At 57.2% G+C, this 19,858-nt stretch overlaps 2 protein-coding genes across 2 annotated transcripts in view; one reads left to right on the top strand and one right to left on the bottom strand.

Annotated features, from left to right (window-relative positions):
- The window catches only part of ANKMY1 (ankyrin repeat and MYND domain containing 1), a 39,892-nt gene extending 25,951 nt beyond the window's left edge, over nucleotides 1–13,941 (top strand). Inside the window, exons 16-20 of the mRNA XM_015561810.1 lie at nucleotides 2,621–2,734; nucleotides 3,069–3,234; nucleotides 5,904–5,982; nucleotides 6,628–6,788; nucleotides 13,467–13,941. Coding sequence (XP_015417296.1) covers nucleotides 2,621–2,734; nucleotides 3,069–3,234; nucleotides 5,904–5,982; nucleotides 6,628–6,788; nucleotides 13,467–13,585 — 639 coding nt within the window. The 3' untranslated portion in view covers nucleotides 13,586–13,941. The remainder of the gene's footprint in view (nucleotides 1–2,620; nucleotides 2,735–3,068; nucleotides 3,235–5,903; nucleotides 5,983–6,627; nucleotides 6,789–13,466) is intronic.
- A 577-nt stretch (nucleotides 13,942–14,518) lies between these two features.
- Nucleotides 14,519–19,858, bottom strand: part of GPC1 (glypican 1) — a gene marked incomplete at its 5' end in the record, with an annotated part of 25,914 nt that continues 20,574 nt past the window's right edge. The window contains 7 exons of the mRNA XM_006760511.2: nucleotides 14,519–16,648; nucleotides 16,988–17,163; nucleotides 17,531–17,664; nucleotides 17,759–17,878; nucleotides 17,966–18,096; nucleotides 18,632–18,797; nucleotides 19,544–19,858. The exon at nucleotides 19,544–19,858 is cut by the window's right edge and continues 4 nt beyond it. Of these exons, the coding sequence (XP_006760574.2) occupies nucleotides 16,413–16,648; nucleotides 16,988–17,163; nucleotides 17,531–17,664; nucleotides 17,759–17,878; nucleotides 17,966–18,096; nucleotides 18,632–18,797; nucleotides 19,544–19,858 (1,278 nt within the window). The remainder of the gene's footprint in view (nucleotides 16,649–16,987; nucleotides 17,164–17,530; nucleotides 17,665–17,758; nucleotides 17,879–17,965; nucleotides 18,097–18,631; nucleotides 18,798–19,543) is intronic.

Here is a 19,858-nt window from a genome sequence, read left to right as displayed (position 1 = left end):
CTTTCAACAATAAAGATAAATGATAAATAAATATGTATAAAATATTAACACTGCAGAGTTAAACTAGTTTTTGTTGTCTCTTTAGTATGCACATGCATTCTTTTTCTTACATCTCCCAAGGTTACAATCAGGGATCTGTTCAATAGACTTGCAGCTGTCGGCCACCCACCTCAATTTCTGTTGGTTTAAGAGTTTTCCAGACATTCCTCCTTACTTTGTAGGTAGATGAGTACATTGCTGGCAAGCCATGGCATTTCTCTCTTCTCTTCCAATGTGTGTAACCTGTCTCCTTCATCTTGCTCGTGGCCTGGGCAGGCTGGGTGTGAGCAGTGGCGCCCCTGCCTGGTTCTGCGGGGCTTCTGTCCGCTCCTGATCACCCTGCTTTGCTCCTTTTCCACGTAAGGGACGGTCCTCCAACCTGCAGCTGCCAGGACTGTTTCTCAGGGTCTTTATGACAGTTTTTTTGTTTTGTTTTGTTTTGTTCTTTGTTTTTGCCAAAATGAGGTTATAGTGAACACATTTAAAAAAATTTTTGGCAAAAGACACAAAAAATGTACCATCTTAACAATGTCTAAGTTCAGTGGCATTAAGCACATTCACATTATTGTGTAACCGTCACTACCATCCATCCCCATAACTGTTTTCATCTTGCAAAACTGACCCTCCGCCCGCATTAAACACTCATTCCCCCTTCCCCCCACCCCTGTTTCCCGCCTCCTACTCTCTGTCTCTGTGAACCTGACTCCTCCGGGGATGTAAGGGGAATCACACAGTGTTTGTTTTTCTGTGTCTGCCTTATTGCATGCAGCATCATGTCCTCAAGATCCCTCCATGTTGTAGCAGGTGTCAGATATGTTTTTACGTTGAGGCTGAATAATATTCGCTTGTGTGTATAAAGCACATTGTGTATTTATTGGTCCATTGATGTACACCTAGGTTGCTTCCACGTTTGGCCATTTTAAACAATGACACTGTGAACATGGGTGTACAAATATCTCTTCTGGACTCTGCTTTCAATTTGGGTATCTACCCAGAAGTGGGGCTGCTGGGTCATGTGGTCATTCTATGTTTAATTTTTTGAGGAGCCACTATACTTTCCTCGACAGTAGCTGCACCCGTTTACATTCCCACCCACAGGGCACAGGGCTCCCATTTCTCCACATCCTCGGTAACACTTGTTCTTTTCTGAGTTTACTGTATAGCAACCACCCTGATGGGTGTGAGGCGGTATCTTACTGGTCTCATTTTAATTTTATTCGCGATGTTGAGCATCTTTTCATGGGTTTGTTGACTATTCATATATCTTCTCTGAAGAAATGTCTATTCAAGTTCTTTGCCCATTTTAGAAATTGTTTTTTGTTAAGTTTTAAGAGTTCGCTCTGTATTCTGGACATTATCACGTCTCAGATATGTGATTTAAAATATTTTATCATAAGCATGGGCCACCTTTTTGCAATGCAGTAGTGTCTTTTATGCACAGAAGTTTTTAATTTCCATGAGGGCTGGTTTGTCTACCTTTCCTTTTGTTGTCTGTGCCTTTGTTTCATATCCAAGAAGTCATTGCCAAGTCCATTTTGGTGAAGCTTTTGTCCTATGTTTTCTTCTAAGAGCTTGATAGATTTAGCTAGCATTTAAAGAAGCAGTTTTCGGTAGAATTCAATGCTTTTTCTCCATCATTTCTTTATGGGATGTGATTCCGTGCAACATGCTGAGTCCTCTGGAGCCTCAGTGGTGCATCAGGCTTGTATGAAGGTTGTCATGCTTTGCATGAGGGAGGGGAGGGGAAGAGAGGGGAGGGGGTGGGCAGGAGAGGAGAGGAGCCTGGGGTTGGATCAGGGCAGCTTCTTCCCACAGCTTTGGAAAACTGGCTCCCACTCCGCTCGCCATAGGCCTGGCATGACATCACCATCGCCATAAGGAATCCGTGTTTAAACTGCACTCATGCCCCCAAGACCTGTGAGTTGGGCCTGGTCAGGCCACACTGGCTGCTGTTGTTTGGTGGCATTTGCCCCCAGATGCCTGGTTCTGTGCCACGAAGCTTCACACACAGTGTCACCAGGGTTTCTGAGTTTGTGAGAATGAATGTTAAACAGGCTGAGAGAGTGAGGATTCTGGCTGAGGGAGCCACCATGCATCCCCTAACACCGGCCCTGACTGCAATGGTCAGCAGGTAGACCCTACATAGTCCAGTGAGTGCCCTGCAGGTGATGGGCTATTTTTCATCTGTTTATGCTGGGATGCCCTGAGCCTGCTTGTTTGGTTAAATTTCCTGGCTAAAACTATACAGCCATAAAGCTCTTATTGAAGGCGCCTGCTCCCTAGTCAGGATAGGGGTGAGCCCTGTTGAAATTGGTGATAAGTCTTGAGCTAGAGACCTTGTTGCACTGTGTGCGAGAAGTCACACATGCACCCCCCCACACCTGTGCACACCCACAGCCACATACATGTACATGCCTATACACATGTGCACACATGCACACACATGCACACTCACACACTTACACATGCACACAGCTACGCATCCACACACACACATGCACACACCTACCTCCTCCACACCTACACACAATCCTGGCAGCTGGGTATTCACACGCAGTTGATGCAGCTCTGTTCTCCACAGATTGACCTGCTCATCAATTATGGGGCCGACATCCTGGCCCCTGTGACACTCACGCAAGGGGACAAGGTGGCCGTGGGCACAGTCGTGGACTACGGGTATTTCAAATTCTTCCAGGTATGGCTTTGAGTTTCCTGTCGGTGATAGGGGCGCAGCTAGGGCCTTTAGCATCTCTTGGGCACAGCTGAGCCAAAGATCTCTCATGCCTCCTTCCAAAGCGAGTCCCTGGCCTTCTGGAAGAGAAGACCTGGCACCCGGGCATGCGCAGACGTGGCTGCCTGTGCCTAGCTTTTGGAGTGCTCTCCTGGTTTGTCCTCACAATGACCACCGACAGAGGATGTGTGCTCCCCACCCAGTCTCCCTCCCCTGGTGATAGGCCAGAGCTGGGAGTGGGACCCGCCCTCCCCGGGGTGGGAGCTGGTGTCCTGTGGTGACTGGCATTGTGCCGCAGGACCGGAAGATTGCCCACTGCCCCTTCCACACGCTGATGCCGGCAGAGCGGGAGACGTTTGTGGCCCGGAAGCGGCTCCTGGAATACATGGGCTTCCAGCTGCGCTCCGCCATCATGGCCAAGGAGAGCCAGTGGGACCCAAAGGTGCTGTGCTTGAGCAAGAAAGGTGGGTGGCCATGGGTGCCAGCCGAGGCCGTGTTTTTCCTGACAATTGTGGGATGGGAGGGGCTGGGCCAGGAAGGGACATGAGAGAGACCTGTCCTGCTGCCGCCAGGGCTTTAATAGGGGTGAGGACAACAGTCTTTTCAACAAACAGTGCTGGGACAACTGGTTATCCAAACACAAGAGAATGACATTTGACCCTCAGATCACCTATAAAAATGAGTTCAATTTGGCCTTGGCTCAGTGGTTAGAGCATCAGCCCATGCACCCAAGGGTTGTGGATTCAATGCCTGTCAAGGGCATGTACCTGGGTTGCTAGTTTGCTCCCTGCCTCATGGTCTGGGCTTGTGCAGGAGGCAACCAATCAATGTGTCTCTCTCATATCGATGTTTCTCTCTTTTCCTTTCCCTCCCTCCATCCCACTCTCTCTGAAAAGCAAATGTGAAAAGACAACCTATGGGAGAACATATTTGTCAATCATACCTCTCATAAGGAACTTATATGTAGAACAAAGTGTCACAACTCAATAATACAGTAATTGAATTAAAAACTGGACAAAAAACACGAATAGAAATTTGTCTGATGGTGGAGTGAAGGTACATGACCCCCTCGCAACTGGAAAAGGAGGCCAGCTGTTCCATGGAATGTGACAGCTTGTTGTAGGGCTGAATCGCTTTCAGAGATGGGATTGAGCGGAGGCATCTCCTCAGGCTGCACAGCTAGTCTCCACAGCTGGACAGTTGTCACAGTAAAAGTTTTGTAGGATGGTTAAGGTACTAATAGCTGACCAAAGGGACAGAGTTGCTGTTGGAGCCAGGAGCCGTACTCCTCCTGGTCATGTATGCACAGTTGCTTAGATTTGATGCCAACACCTAGTTTGACATTTGTCTCGGGCTGTGCTGTTCTGGTCGTCACTGACAAAAATCTCTATGGCTGCACTGTGTCAGCCTACAGAGCCAGCTCAGCCTTGACCGGAAGGCCTTGGCATGCTATTGAGTGCAGTTGGGCAGAGTTCACAGCACGGAAACTTGAACGGAAAAGAAATCAGGCACAGAGATGGAGTCAGTCTTAGTTATATCAGCATCTACACAGATTTCTCTAAAGAAAGATCTAAATGGCCAACAAGCCCACGAGAAGATGCTCATCATTGGCCATCAGGGATGAACACACTGCACCACACGAGGTGTCACTTCAGTGTGATGCTGTGATTAACACGTAACTAGGTGAGGAGGAGGAGAAAGGGGAGCTTCCTGCCCCGCCGGTGGGAATGGGAACAGGAGAGGGGCTGGAGAGTCCTCAGATGCTAACCACAGAGTCACCACGTCACCCAGCAAAGCCACTCCCAGCTGTGTGCCCAGAAGCAATAAACACGTGTCCCCCAGCACCTGTACACGAATGTTGATGGCAGCACGGTTCACAAAAGCCAGGTGGGAACAACCCACATATCCATCAATGGATGAATGAATAAACAAGTCGTGGCAGATGCCCATATGGGATGTTATTCACCCACAAAAAAGAGTGAAGCCCTGACACCACCATGCGAATGAACCTTGAAAACATGATGCTCAGTGAGAGAAGCCAGTCACGGGACCATGTGTTGTATGAAATGTCCGGCACAGACAAAGCCACAGACCACGTAGATAGGGGTCACCAGGGGCTGGGGCTGGGGAGTCAGGGGCATGGCGGAGTTCAGGGGCTGGGTCCTTTTGGGAGTGATGACGATGTTCTAGAATGGATTTTGTGGTGATGGCCGCACACCTGCGAATGCACTAAAAGCCACTGAACTGTGTACCTAATAGGTGACTTGGGTGGCATGTGAGGTACATTTCAACTGATGCTCAAGAATGCCCTCCTCCCATTTCCATGTTTCCTCATAAAGAAGCAATCTGTGAAGCTCTGGCACCAGGCCCCTTGTATGTTTTTTTTTTATTGTCACCTGTCCCAGAAGCATCCTTGGTGCCACGTGGCCTTCCTAACATTGCCCTGGCAACAGGTGCACTGTCAGAGCCACCTTCCTGGGCCCATGTCTTCATCCCCACCCGGCCTGAGTGCTGGTGGGCGCAGGAAGGGTGGGGGAGGAAGGAGGGATCCCACCTTCCTGCTCTTATGGCCAGTAGGTGTTTCCTTGCGGGGTTCCTGTGTCTTAAGGGGTGGTGAGGAAGCAGAGGTTTGGCGGCCTTTCTGGGGGAGATGAGGTGCTACTTAAAGAGAGAATGGTGCAGGGACCTGGTGGAAACTGTGGTTATTATGGGGGACTCACGGCCCTCCAGACCCTGGCCTACTGTGCACCCTCCTGCAGTGGCCAGAGAGCAGAGCTGGGTCCCCCTCTTCAGAGAGGGCTGTGGACTGGGCGAGGCCAGAGAAACCTGGTGCTGCTCCATGGCCCTTTAATGGCATGGTGAGAGGGTCACAGAGTCTGTCGATGGCACAGAGAAAGGGCTGCAGATGGGTAGGCAAACAAGAGGCCCTGGGCGGCCCAGCACCTCCAAGCCAAGTCCCAGTCTGCCTCCTGAGACCTGTCATGGGATGTCAAGGCTTGCGGTCCTGCCCCCTGAGGTGCTGGGTGGGCTTCAGGGGGATGGTTGAAGCGGGCAGCCCATGCTCCCACTATCTATAGATACTATAGCCCACGGGAGGGCCCAGGGAGACTAATGCAGGTCTCTCTGGGTACAGTGCAGATGATCCCCTGCCACAGGCTGAAGCAAAGGGACCCCACCATGCCCAAGGAGCCGCAATTGGAGGAGCTGGAGCAGTAAGTGGCCGTGTGGCCCTCTCGCCAGGAGCATGGGCCAGGATGGGTGGCAGCAGGGGGCCACAGGGCACGCTTGAGGAGCCGCTCCATGTCTTGGGGGCAGCTGGGTGGGAGATGTGTGCTGCCTTGTGCACCCTGTGCCCCATACCCCTCCTAGCCCCTCCACCATGGGCCCATTCCCCTAGAATAGTCTCTCTATGTCTATGTGCGTTATTGGTCCCTGTGGGCATCCTGGACTGCATCTGCCCAGTAAACCCTGGTGGATGTGGGGGCGATGGATGGCAGGCAGGGGGGGTTGCCCACCTGGGCTCATTTTCTTGCTGAAGCAGAGCTCGAGGGTATGCCCTGCTCACCCACAGCCCCGTGAGTGCCTGCTCAGAGCTGCTCCTCCCACAAAACACAGAAATCCTCCCCGCCCCACACTGTGGCACGTGAGGGTCCCACAGTCTCCTGCCCAGCCCTGTCTGAGCCCTCAGGTGGCATCTGGGCACGGTGCTTGTTTTCTGTTCTGAACGGCTTGTGCTGGACATCCCTGGACAAGACTTCAGGTCTCTGTCCGCATGCAGAGGATATGGGGAAGGTCCGGAGCTGGGTCGGTGGCATAGGGGGCAGGCACCGGCAGATGGCTGCGTGGCCCCCTGGCAGGATTCCCTTCTTCAAGTTCTGCTACCAGTGCGGCCGCTCCATCGGGGTGCGCCTGCTGCCCTGCATCCGCTGCTACGGGATCCTGACCTGCAGCAAGAGCTGTAAGACCAAAGCCTGGGCCGACTTCCACAGCAGGGACTGCGGCACCCTGGCAGCCATCGGTAAGTCCTGGTGCCAGCCGGGCTGCTTGTGGGCCTGCTGCTTCTAAGGGCACAGGCACCAACCCGTGGGGTGGCCGAGTGAGGGTCCCCATCTTCCCTGAAACTTGTGCGATCCAACCCACTTTCCAGAGTCCCCAGTTGGGCTTGTGTGGGGACAGGGAGGCACTGAGCCAACCTGGCCTTTCCCCACCTACAGTGGAAGCCATGCCCCATGTCCCCATGGCTCCTGTCGTGGGCCCGTCTGGCGGCTCCACTGGACACCTGGGCCCCCTGGTGGACATGGGCTTCCCTGGGCCACCAGCACTTGGCCTTGGGGCTGCTACAGGAAGGCTCCCCCTAGCCTGCCCCCTCAGGCATCTCTGGGAGTGTGGAGGCCAGCAGATGTCTGCTCTGGGAACAACTCCTCTCCCCACCCTCCCTCCCCCGGGAGCGACCTGAGGCAACCCCTCGCCAGGTGGTGCTCTGAGGGCGGCCTCGTGGGCCAGGCTGGGACTTGGCTGGGTGGGCTCTTCCTCAGGACTTGTCCCCGGTGCGGACGAGGGGCTGACTGGCCCTTGCCCTTGGACTGAGCCCTAGAAACCGATACTCTCTGAGCTCAGACGTTCCCTGTCATACCCGTTTCCATCTGCAAAATGGGGCCTTTAGTAACAGGCTCACTCTGGGGTGCATCCCAGACCTTGGTCACAGCTATTTGGGCTCAGGGACCCCAGGACAGGGGCGGGGAGTTGCAAGGCTCCACCTTTGAAGCACCATCAGTCGAGTACCCCACACGTGAGCAGGACGCAAGGCACTGCCTGGCACCGCACCCTAGGGCTCTCGGCACCAGGCTGCCGCAGGGGAGCCAGCACACAGAGCTGAGCGCTCTTCCAGGCAGTGTGGCCAGGAGGGCAAGGTGCATCAGGGTCTGTTCTGTGCCCACCTGCGCCTCCTTGGGGGTGCCCCTTATGGGCCTCCTCTCTGCCAGTTCCTTGCCCAGGGCCCTACCTGGACGAAGAGAGCCTCGGGGTGGAAGGATCTCTGTAAAGGAGCACGCTCCATGCCAAAGCTGCGAGTCTCACCGGCCGGCACCCGCACCTGGGGGCCACCTGGGGCTGCACGAGGGGCGGTGGCAATGATTTCCTCCTGACCTCACAATAAAGTGGTCCCACTGGGTGTGATTTTAACCCTGTTTGTGCTGCTCAGCTCTACACGGGCCAGCTCAGAGCTTCCAAGGGGCATCCATGCTTCTCATCTCCACACGGGCCTGACCATCTTTGGGCAGATGGGGGTCAGACCTGGAGCAAAGGTTCTTGCTAGAAGGTGCTCCTGTGCTTTGGGACATTTGGCGGCTTCCCAGGAGCCCACATCTCTGCTCTCCATCCCAGGCTCAGAAGGGATGGGGTGAGGGGTGTCACTCCTGTTCCTCTCCAAGGCTCCAGGGTGTTGTCAGTGTGTGGCAGGTGTGTTTGGGGACAGTGGATGTGAAACAACCATGACCCAGATGGAGGAGGCATGAGCTGACCATGAGTCAGGATCACGGCATGAGGAGGATGGGTGGTAGGCTTGCTTTTGTGGAGGATGGAAGGGGGCAGTGGGAATGAGGGCAGAGTGGTGGGGGCATGTGGGACAGGTTGGGGAAGGGGCAAAGGAGCCTGTGCAGGGCTCCAGCCAGACTGACTCCTTGCTGGTCCAGGCAGTCCCGCCCGCAGCCATGGTTTGGCCTGGTCTTCCTGCTCTCTTATCAAGATAGGGCTCCCTATCGGGAAGTTTGCTAGGGGCTCCAGGTGATGTTCCTGTAAGGGGCGAGGAAGCCTCTTGGGCAGAGGGGACCAGGATCCTGTGCTGCACCCAGTCACAACCCCTTAATGTGACCTTGGGTGAGTGGGTTCCTGGCTGGGGGGCCTTTCCTGGTGAGGTGCTGGGGGTAGGGTGTGAACCCCAAGAAGGGGTGTGGGTGGCTCCCAATCCTTCTGCCAGCAGGGAAAACACTCCGAATGAGCACTTGTGAGCAGAGGTTACTGCGGAAGGTGCTCCTGCGCTCTGGGGACGTTTGGGGCTTCCCAGGAGCCCACACCTCTGCTCCATCCCAGGCAAAAGGAAGAAAAGATAAATGACATTTATCCCAACACCCGGAAATCACCGTAGCTGACACTGCTGTGTGTCCTGCCAACCCCCTCTGTCTGTACAGACGCATGCACACATGTGCACACAAGCAAGCATGCAAGATACACGTGCACACCCACATGCACACACATGTGCACTTGTGAAAGCATGGTCTGTATGTTTTAAAATAAGCCATGAACATCTTTCTTTGCTATTAACTATTTTTCTGCAACGTAACTTTCCCCAGGTGCAGTTTTATTTTTGTGCTGCAGGCAGTAGTTGCTCATTGTTAGAAAAGACAAGATGACAGTGAAAACTACCCTGACCTTCCACTCAATGATAAGCATCCTGAGCGTGTTCTTTCCGATTTAATCCACACACACACGCACACGCACACACACACGCGTGTGTGCATCCTCAGCACCCCTGTACACACTATGCTTTTTCAACCCCCCCCCCACTTTTAAAACAACAGCAATTTTGTGACCTTGGCCTGCCTTCCCCACACTGTGTCATCTCGCACGTGTCCGCCTAGTGCCTTGTTTATGGGCATTTACATCATTTTGCTCATTTGTCAATATGCGGCACATGCCTTGGCCTCGGTTTCCCTTTGGTGGAACTCACAGAGGTTACGTGTTCAGATTTCAGGAGTCCCCCTGGTTCCCGCGCTCTCTGGGAGGGATAGAGCCTGTCGGCCCTGCACTCCTCAGGAATGACGTTCCAGTGTCCTGAGGAATTCGTGGAAGTGTTAGTGCCCTCGCCCTCTCCACACCGCATGGCATTTGTTTCCCGCGTTCCTGTCCCTGTCGGTTGGGGGTGTGGCTCTTCCTGACTTGCAGGGGCTCCCTGGAGCCCAGCACCACCACGTGTCCTCGGATCGGGGCACCTTCTCCCTCCCCATTTGATGGGCTGCCTGGCATTTTCTGTTCTGTGGAGGCTGCATCTGTCCTGAGCTTCAGGGTCTAGTTTGCTGGGGACTGAGGAAGCCACCCCAGGCGAGACCATAGTGGGTGTGCACAGCCTCCAGCATTCTTGTTTTACCTGTAATTTTGCAAGCAGCCTAGAAGTAATTTTTGTGTGAGATGTGAGCGCCCCCCACAGCCAGCACACTCCCAGTGACTAGTGGTGATTGTCACTGCACAGGACTCCAGTGGTTAACCTGCTTCCCTGGGACCCGTCTCCACAGGCTCATCCTTGTGAAGTGTGCTTGCTGCCACCCACCCTCACTCAGATGAACAATGTCTTTTAGACCTTGTCACTTTTTCGTTTGGTTGGGGACACATGCTCCGGGCAGTGGTGGGTGTTGTGCTGGGGTTTGATGGTTTAACCTCACTTAGGATTGCCATCCACTGCTTGTGCCTTCTCACCTCACATCCAGTCCTTCGGGACATCTGCTCAGCTCTTCACAACCTGGCCGCATCCAAAACCTCCAGCCACCGCCAGCCCTAGCCCCTGCTCCAGTGCGTCTATGTCCAAGTGCAGGACGCCCATCAAAGTCCTTGCTGCTCCCCTCTGGCCTCCCCTACGAGTCACTGATGCCCCTTGTGCCTGGCTGTGCCCCCATCAACCTGGAGCGCTCCCTCCTGCTGCGCCCAGGTGGAGGCTTCCATATCCCCCCTCCTCTGGGCACACTCCCCTCTGGCCTGCATGCTCTGGGCACCCAGAATAGGGAAAGGACAGTGTGACAGGTCCCCTGTAGGACCTCATCCTACAAGGGAGACTGATGTTTGTGGGGGATGAGTGCTGTCTGTCAGCCCCACAGGGCGGGACTGTGCTCATGGCTGGTGCAGAGAGGGTCCTGGGCACCCATGGATGGGGAGACCCAGCTAGGAGTCCCCAGGTTCACCTCATGCCACGTGTCTCCTACCCACACTGAGTGACATCTGGGGCCGTGATGCATCCTTGTCCTGCGTGCTGGGAGGTCGGCTCCAGGCTCGGCGGACACGGTGTCTCTGCCAGTGCATTTCCGGCGTCTGTGGCTCTTTCTTTATCCCTCTGCAGCACACTGGCTGGTGCTGTGTGGTGTTAGGTGACCGTGGCAGCTGCAGGCCGCCTTGTGACTTCTCGGAAATGGTCTCAGCCACCCCCTTCTCCAAAGACACAAGGCACTGTCTCCCGGATCGTTCCAGTCAGTCAGTCATTCCGGCATAAATCTTTAACTTCCTTTTGGGCTACATTTTGTCCCATTGATCTGTCTGCTATGTCGACAGGGTGGTGCACCCTCACCCATCTGGCCCGCAGCCTCGTGTCCTTGGAAGGCTGGCTGCCTGGGCAGGCCACCCACCCCTGCCATCCTCACCACCTCTCTCCTCCAAGCTTCCTGCTCCTCAGGAAATTAGGTTGCCTCTGTCTTCAGAATGCATGGGAACTGGCCACTTCTCTCCACATCCTTGGCAGGTGCTGTGGCATCTGGGGAGGGCACCTCATGACCCTACTCTGTGCCAAGCTCTGTACCACCTGGCCCAGCCCCGTGAGGCCCACATGGCAAGCAGTGAGGTGGGCTGGACGGGAGGCAGGGCTACAGAGATGTGGGGTGTTGTAGGGTGACAGATGGCGATTTCAGAGCAAGCATGGAAGCTGGGGCTGCGGGATCCTGGTTTGACGGACGGAAAGTGGGGTGGGGTGGGGTGGGAGATGGAGGGACCAGTCTGGAGGACACCACTCCCTGAGTCCCATGCCTGAGGGGTGACCAGATAAGGTCAGGGGAGGAGAGGGCCAGGAAGGTGGGAGTAGAGGGAGAGGGTCAGCTGGGGAGGAGGCCTGGGGACCAGAGAGGGTGTTGGTGTCAGGCTGGAATGTTGGTGATGTCAACAATGGCCTGGAATCTGCCAGCAGAATTCCTCCCAGGAGCCAGCGTGCTGTGCTCTCTGGAGAGACGGGCGGTGAGAGTGGCCAGTGGGGTCCCAGGAAGCGTGGAGAAACCATAGGGCAGGAGCTGAGGGTTCCTTCCACAGAGCAGGGCCCACCTGCTCACCCTGGGAGCCTAGGGAGCCTGACACCGTCCCTCCTTCCCTCCGACCTGCTGCGCTTCCTCTGGCCATCGGTGTAGATTGACGGTGAGCCAGGCGCTGCCCTCCACCCCCACGGCCGAGGTCCTGGTTTAGTTTCGTGTGTGGTTTGTGTTCTTGTTCATGGTCTTTCTCCGGCTTAAATGCCGAGGCGCTGCGGTGGCCCGTCGTGTCCTGTGGCCCATGGCTCTGTGTCCTGGGGAAGTCGCTCCCCCTCCCGCTGTCATGTGTTCTGTGTCTTCTCCGGGTTTTGAAGTGTGAATTTCCATGTTTCAGTCCTTCTTTCATTCAAAACATGTTGTTTTGATTGTAGCGTGTGGCAGGGACCCGTTTTCTTCTTTTCCAGGGCGATCACCAGTGGCTGGGCCCTGTTTGTAAGTGGCCTCTTCTCCCCACGCCTCTGGCCCTGGAGACACCACAGTTTCCAGAATGTCAGACAGCATCTGTTGCCTGGGGTGGGTGCAGCTGCCACCCTGTGGGCGAGGCTCCAGGCTCTCCTCTCCATAGGGGACCTTAGTCCCACTGCCAGGTTCTTACAGCTCCTGCCGGCCCACCTCCGGGCACCCACCTCTGCAGCGGGTCTAAGCCTCAGCTGCACTTGATGCCGTGTCCAATCTCTTTTTTTGTTTTTGTTTAAAAAATAGACTTGTTCTCACCTGACAGTTCCCATCTCTCCATTTTCCTCCCTGAGACCACACAACACTCAGCTGCCCTCCTCTCAGGCCCCGGGACTGGCTTCTGCTATGTGCTGTGATCTCTCAAACTAGACTCCCCTCGTGTTTTCTCTGGTTTCTTGTTCTCACCGCCGGTCTGGTTCCTGGTCATTGCATATTTTAAGACCTTGCTGGCTTGTTTCTCTGCTTCCCCAGGTCGGGTATGGAAATGGGTTTATGCTGGAAACCAGGAAAGTCCTAGTTCATAGTTTCAGGCCACACGAAGGAGGTGGAAATGTTTAGATTCTCCGAGGTTTCACTTTGGTGTGGGGTCCTGTCTGGGCAAGGTCTCATGTGTGGAGTTGGGGAGGGCTGGAGGGCCAGCTGGTCTCCTGGGATCCCACCCTCCAGTGTCCGTCGCCTCCCTAGACCCTGTCCCCATCTCTGGCAGCCTTGACATGCAACTTGCCATCTGTCTTTGGTTTCCAGAGGGACAGACCCCGTCCTCACCCTCCTATTACTCACTAGGGAAGGAGGGTTGGGGGAATCAGCTCTCTATCCTGGACCAGTGCTAGTGCTTTGACTATAAACATCATTTCTGGACAGAGGTTATCTCCAGGAAGAGAAATGTTGTCCCCTGAAGGGGAGCAGAGCATGCATTCCTGTGTGTTTGCACGTGTGTGTGCACACAGGTGTATTGAGTGCACACTTGCTGTCTGTGGCTGTCTGCTGTCTGCCCATCAGTGTGGGTCGTCAGGGTGTATGTGGACTTCCAGATTCCTTCGAGGAATAATGGGATGGACGGCGGGCCAGGCTTGGGAGCCCAGGGGTGGTCTGGGCCTGGCCCATGGTGGGCAGGACGAAGACCCCTGATGCAGCCCAGTGGGTGGTCCTGTGCTGAATGCCTATCTCATGTGTGCCCTCCCTTTCAACAGGAAGAAAGTACTTGTTGGAGATCAGGAAGAAGTTCAAGAAGTCTATGAACAAGTACCCAGAGACCTTGGGGTTGCTGCTCCAGTTGAATAAAGTGTACACCAGCTACAGTCACGAATGAGCCATGGCTGCCCATCTGCCCCAAGGCTGAGTGGGCCCCAGCACCCAGGAAGGGGGAGGAGCAGGGCATCAGGCACCCTGGGCTCGTGGAGGCCAGGGGAGCAGGCAGCCACTGCTCTACAGGTACCCCCAGCCTCACTGCACCCAGGCTGTCAGGGGAGCCCCTCTGTGGAGCCTCATTCTTTCCTCCAGGGCGTGCTGTCCACCGTGTTGGGGGGCCCTGCCCCTCACACTCTGGGAGTCTGGGGTGGTGGCACTGAGCCCTCAGCGCTCCAGGCTTCTGGGGAGAGGCTTTGCTGAACGTCTGCCAGGCTGCTGGTATGGGCTGTGATGCCCAAATAAAGGGACTCAGCAGCAGCTCATGTGTCTGTGTTGGCTTCTAGTCTCTAGATGAGGAGCTGGGCTTTGCATACAGTGGCACCTGGGCAGGGGGAACGGGGAGAGGACAGGGCTGGCAACTTCGCCCCAAGGACCGTGCAGGCCTTGGCTTGCGGAGGCATGGTGGCTGGGGCAGTGGTTCCACTCTGGTGAAAGACGCAGGGCACAGCGGGACTCTAGAGCCGGATGGCACCTTCAGGGCATGCCACCAGCCCTGGCCTCAGGACCACACTGGTCCCCCTCCCTCCAGCTTCCTGGGCATCTCCAAGGATCCTTGGCAGGAGCTGGAACTTCCCGGGCACGTGCGAGGGTGTGTGTGTCCAGAGCAGCGGAGGTATGGACGGCAGAGGGGCCTGGGCCTTTTCCCCTGCAGGGCACCAAGTCCTCCTGGAGGGGGATGAGGACACACAGACCCTGCACTCTGCAGCCTCCAGGCCGCAGGTGTTGGGTGCAATTGCTTCCCCTCCCAACGGGCCCTGAGGCCCACCATGCTGTGCACAGCCCGTGGGGACATGCTTGCTGCTGGGCTGTGCAGGGAGGGATCACAGCAACCATACAAGGTCTCCAGCCTTTTATTCATACAAGGACACAGGAACATATGTCACCAGCTGACACCACACGGCAGGACACAGCAGGCCTGGCGATTGCCTGGCCAGTTCTTCCAGAGACCCATGTGAGGTGAGGACAGCACAGGCCCTATTGGGCCATCCCATGCAGCACAAGGGCACCATCCTGGCACACCACAGTCACTGTCCAAATCCTGAGTCCGGCTGGCCCTCGCCCACAGGGAAGGAAGCCCTGGGCCCAGTCCCCACCCCAACACTTCAGAGTTAGCATGGGGTGAACGTGCCTATGGGACTGGGCTACCTGGTGGAGTTCGGCTGGAGGCCTGGCCCCAACACACTGAGAACGGTGCCAGGGGCCCTGACCAGCAGCCAGGGGCCTCCCCAAGGCCTCAAGGGAAAGCAAAGCGGTGCTAAGCAGCCTGCCCGGGACGCTGGCACTGGCTAGGGTGGCTGTCCCTGCCCATGCTGGCTCCGCCTTCCCCAGACCCTCCGGGCCCACCTTCTCCTTGCCTGAGCCCCTCTCAGGCAGGGTGCCAGCCCCCTCCCCAGGGCCCCTCTCAGGCAGGGTGCCAGCTCCCTTCCCAGGGCCGGCAGCAGCTGGGGCCAAGGAAGGAGGGCCCCCAGGCCTGCATGAACAGGGTGTACGCCCAGATCCTGGGCCCTCAGGAGGTCATACTTCAAAAGCTATTTGGGAGGAGCTGAGAAAGCTCCCAGTGAACATGGGTGAGAAAAATCTGTACATATCTGCACATCTGGAAAAGCCCTTAACTGTCAAAGCTCCCCCAGGCTCCCTGCAGCTGGCAGGGTCGAAGGAGGGACCCAGGCGTCCCTCTGACCTGCAGTGCCAGGGCTCACTGGCCCTGAGCTGAAGTTTCACCTGCCACTCAGCATCCCTGTGGCCAGGTGATGGCCATGGGTTGCCTCCAGCCCTGGCCTATGTTACCCTGAGCTGGCCTCTGGCCTTGGCCCTGGGTGGGGACAGGAGGGAGGATAGTGGCCAGGTTACTCCTCCCACATCTTAAGTCCTTATTCAGGCCGTGGACCCAGCCCATGTGTGAAGGGGAGGCTCACCTTTGCGGAGGGCCCCAGCTTGCTTTTCTGGGATGGCCAGGAGCGGGAAGCCCACCCACAGACAACTGAGAGCAGAGCCCAGAATGCATGGCTGTGCCAGCTGCTGCTCATGGCACATCTGAGGCCCCTGAAGCTGGTCTTCGGCAAGGAGGTCTGCAGGGACTGGCAGCACCTTGCCAGACAAGCTCTCACCTGACTCAGGGTTCTGGGGGGGCCTATGGCATCACAGGGTGGAGGCCTGGCTGCATATGAGGGGCTCGTGCATAATCTCAAAGGCCCTCAAGGTCTCAGGTGGTGGAAGCCCTGACACCCTCTTGGGGATTCTTGGGGCACTGAGGGATGGGTCCCACTTTCTGACATCTGGAGCCCCTAGTTGTCATGGAAGGAGGCAGAAGAGGAAGGCACAGGCTCAGGGTGCCTCCCCACAGGCCCTGGCACTGGTCGGTGATGGTGCAGGGAGCTGGGGAGAGGCTTGTGGGCAGACTGGGGCCCAGGAGGGAGGGCCCCAGGTCTGGGTGAGCAGGGGCAAGCTCAGATCCTGGGCCCATGGAAGGTCCCTGAAATACATGGCTTTTGGGGACATTGTTCCCAGCTGACCTGAGAGCCTCACACAAAATTAAGAGCCAGGGTGTTGGCAAAGCCAGGCCTGTGGGGCCATCGCCACTCACCCTGCCCCCAGTGCGTCAAGACAGCAGTCCCCCGCTGTCCCTCTCTGTCCTGCCCTGGGCCTCTACGACGAGGGGAATTAAATATTTGTCTGTTCGTGTTTTGGCAAAGTCAGTCCTTGGCCTCAGTCCCAGGGGCTGGGAGCAGTTACCGCCACCGGGGCCTGGCCACTGAGAGAAGCAGGATGAGGAGGAGGACCAGGAGGGCCATGCAGGGCTGGGGGCAGCCTGTGGCTGAGGTCTTCTGGCCCTCCCGCTCTGACAGGCCGGGGAGGGCGTGGGTCAGGGTTGTCCGTGAGCTGGAGCTCTTCTTGTTGACCCTCTGGCCGCAGATGTCTTCGGGGCAACCGTCCCCACTCCCTGAGCTGCTGCTGCCGTCGTCACCTGGGGAGGAAAGGAGGTTCGGGCAGGCCAACCTCGCCCTGGGGACCACAGGTGCAGTGTTCCTGCGTGTGGGCCTCCCATGCTAGGCGGCATCCTGCCAGGGCAGCTTGCACTGCCTTGGTTTGCCAAGGCTGGATGGACATCCTGGCCAGGTCTCAAGTATGCCTGGGGACATGTCAGGGGTTGGGCAGCAGCAGTGTCCTCAGAGCCACTGGAGGCTCAGGGGCTGGGAAGGCCCCTCCCCTGCACCCTTCTGCAGTGAGGTGGGGCTTCATGGCACCCCCATGGCCCTCAGCCCCCGGCATAGTCCCCACCCCCAGCCTGGTGCCTGGCCCTCACTGGCGTCCTGGAAGTCTGCGTCCTCGCCATTGTAGGCACTGCGCAGCCGGTTGGTCATGATCTTCAGCTGCATGATCTGCTGGCGGATGGTCATGTCGGGCTTGGTGATGTCCACCTCCACCTCGGGGTTGTTGATCTGGTTGGCCAGGCCGTCACCCATCACCTCAGGGAGGTACCTGGGGCCATGAGGGCAGTCACCCAGGGCAGTCACCAAAGTCGCTGCAAAGCGGCACTACCCAAGCACTCCCCTCCTCCCGCCCAGGTGGTGGCACATCTGAGACCCCCTCCCAGTGGCCTTCAGGCACCAACAGGAGCCCATGAAGGCCCCACAGCAGTGGGGTGTGGACATACTGCATGGTGTGTGGGGCGAGGAGTTGGCTTAGGACAAGGATTTGGCCCTCGTCCCAGCTTTCTGTGTCTGCTGTGTGTCCCAGATGAGGCATAGCCCTGTGCACCACACAGCACCTGGTGCCTCAGGCCAGACAATGGGCCCACTGAGAACTCACGGGAGGGATGACCTGTGGTCAGCCAGGTGGCACCTACCGGCCCTTGGCCATCCCGTTCCAGCAGCGGTCGTCACTGGAGGCACTCATGGCCATCTTCTCACTGCACAGTGTCCCTGGGAGGCTGATCCAGAAGTCCTGGGCATCGCGGAGCTGGGCTTTGGCCTCAGAGACCTGCAGGGTAACAGTCAGACCACTGGGGGCCCTGGCCCAGCCTGCCCTCCCCTCTCCCACCCCCCAGGGCCTGGCCGGCTGAGGGGCCACTCACCAGCTTCTCCAACATGCCTGCAGGTGGCTTCTCCTGCAGTGCCAACTTGCCCCGTGGCCGCTTCTCCTCAGACCCGGGGCTGTGAGGATTCACCTTGGGGTCCCCGCAGCCCTGGATGACCTGGGGGGAGAAAACAGGGGTCCTGGAGGGGCACGAGGCCATGTCTGGGACACCCCTCCCGTACTGACCACACCCTCCTGCCCGCACCTTGGCTGTGAGTGTGTCTCTGTTGTCCTGGAGGGCGTTGATGGCCTCCGCCAGCCACAAATGCACGCTGCCGATGACGTTCTCTGCGCCCGCGGGGCCCCAGAACTTGTCGGTGATGAGCACCATGGAGTCTGGCACAGGCGTGGGCACACACAGGCAGTTTGTATGTCTGCATGCTGGCCCACCTTATGTCAATGCGTGCAAGCTCATACATGTTGACATGTACATACCGTACTGTCCTACCACACTTGTTCAGGTACATGTTAGCTCACATATTTATATGGATGCATACTATCAGTACGTGTGTGTCGCACGTGCCCTTGTTGACCCACACCGTGCTAGCACATGTGCACGTTAGCATGTACCTATTGACCCACTACATGTCAGCACATGTGCATGCCAGCTGACCCACATACCAGCAACATACATGTTAGCTCATGCATGTGTTAGCCCACTGTGTCAATATATGCTGGCATATGTGTATGTTGGGGCACTTGCCCAGTGGGGAAGGGCAGGAACTATGACTCCACAGGGCTCCCTCCCACACAACTGCCTGTGTCACACTCCACCCAGGCATTCAGAAGGAATCCTTGTCCCTTGACCCTGAGGACCACCTGCCTCCCAGGGCCCTGGCCGCGTTGGCAGGTGGTGGCAGTAAGGGCTCACCCAGAAGGTTCCTCCACTCGGCGTCCAGGTCGGCCTGGTTGGCCAGGCAGCCCTTGAGTACGTTGCGGCAGTAGTCGGGGCAGGGCCGGGCGCCGGGGACCCCCAGGCAGTGTGCGCAGTACAGTAGCTTCATGATGGCCCGTGAGCACTCAGGGCCCAAGGGCACCTGGAGAGCCAAAGCAGCCTCAGCACCTTGTGGTGGGTGCCCAGCCCCCCAAGAAGTCCCAGGGTGGGGGCTCTGGATGGTAGTCAGGTGGCCTCAGTTCTGCTCCAACCACAGTGGGGCCTGGCATGGCCCTTCTCGGGGGTCCTCTCTCGTCCCAAGAGGGTGCTGGCCATGGGGCACTCACCCTGATCATCACTCCCTGGCACACTGTGTCACTAGCCCTCCCAGGGAAGCCCTCCTGGAACACAAGTGCCATGCAGATGGGAGGACCAGAGTCAGGGCTGAGGGGTGGCGTGCTAAGGACCCCAGCTGCAGGAGGAGGTGGCTCACACCCAGGGCTGTGAGACTAATGCTCTCCCACACCTATTATCAGGTGGGTCTGACATGGGCTGCCCAATGGGGTAAGGCACCCTCTGGTCTGCATGGCCTCGGGCTCCAGCCTGCTCTGGCCTCAAGGCACATGTCACTCTAGTCTCCTGTCCTCCTGACCCCTTCGGCTGGATCAGCATCAACCCTAGACCCTTCTTGCTGTCCTTCCTGCCTGGCACCCAGCCTGGCCAAGGACTAGACAGTGGGTGGGCTGCCCAGAGTGGAGCTCACGTCTTCTGATGTGCTGTCGGAAGGTCCCTGGGCAGCAACCCAGGATCAGGAGGTGGCCCAGAGGCCCAGGGGGCTGGGGTTTGAAGCAGTGGGGCAGGGCTTGGGTCCCCCAGGGGGTTCTGAGAGCCCTAGGCAGCTGGGCGCACCTGGGCCACCTTCCGGACCACATCGCCAGCCACGCCCAGGCCCTGCACGAAGGAGCGTGTGGCTACGAAGGCGCGGGTGGCCCTCAGGCGCAGCTCTCGAGGGGCATCCCCAAAGGGCCGCAGGGGCTCGGCCTGCTTGCCCAGGCAGTCCAGGTAGTCGTCAGGCAGCAGCAGTTGAGGGTGCAGCTGCCTGAACAGGCGCTCCAGCAGGCGGGCCCAGAACTCAGCCAGCGCATCCTCCAGGTGCAGGTTGGCCCCTCGGTAGTAGAGGCGCAGCTCCGTGTACAGGTCCCGGAAGGCCTTGGCGTTCTGTGT

Source organism: Myotis davidii, unplaced genomic scaffold (genome assembly GCF_000327345.1).
Source record: "Myotis davidii unplaced genomic scaffold, ASM32734v1 scaffold370, whole genome shotgun sequence".
Lineage (NCBI taxonomy): Eukaryota > Metazoa > Chordata > Mammalia > Chiroptera > Vespertilionidae > Myotis > Myotis davidii.
Note: the sequence above shows the minus strand (reverse complement) of the source record. Positions and strands in the feature narration are given on the sequence as shown.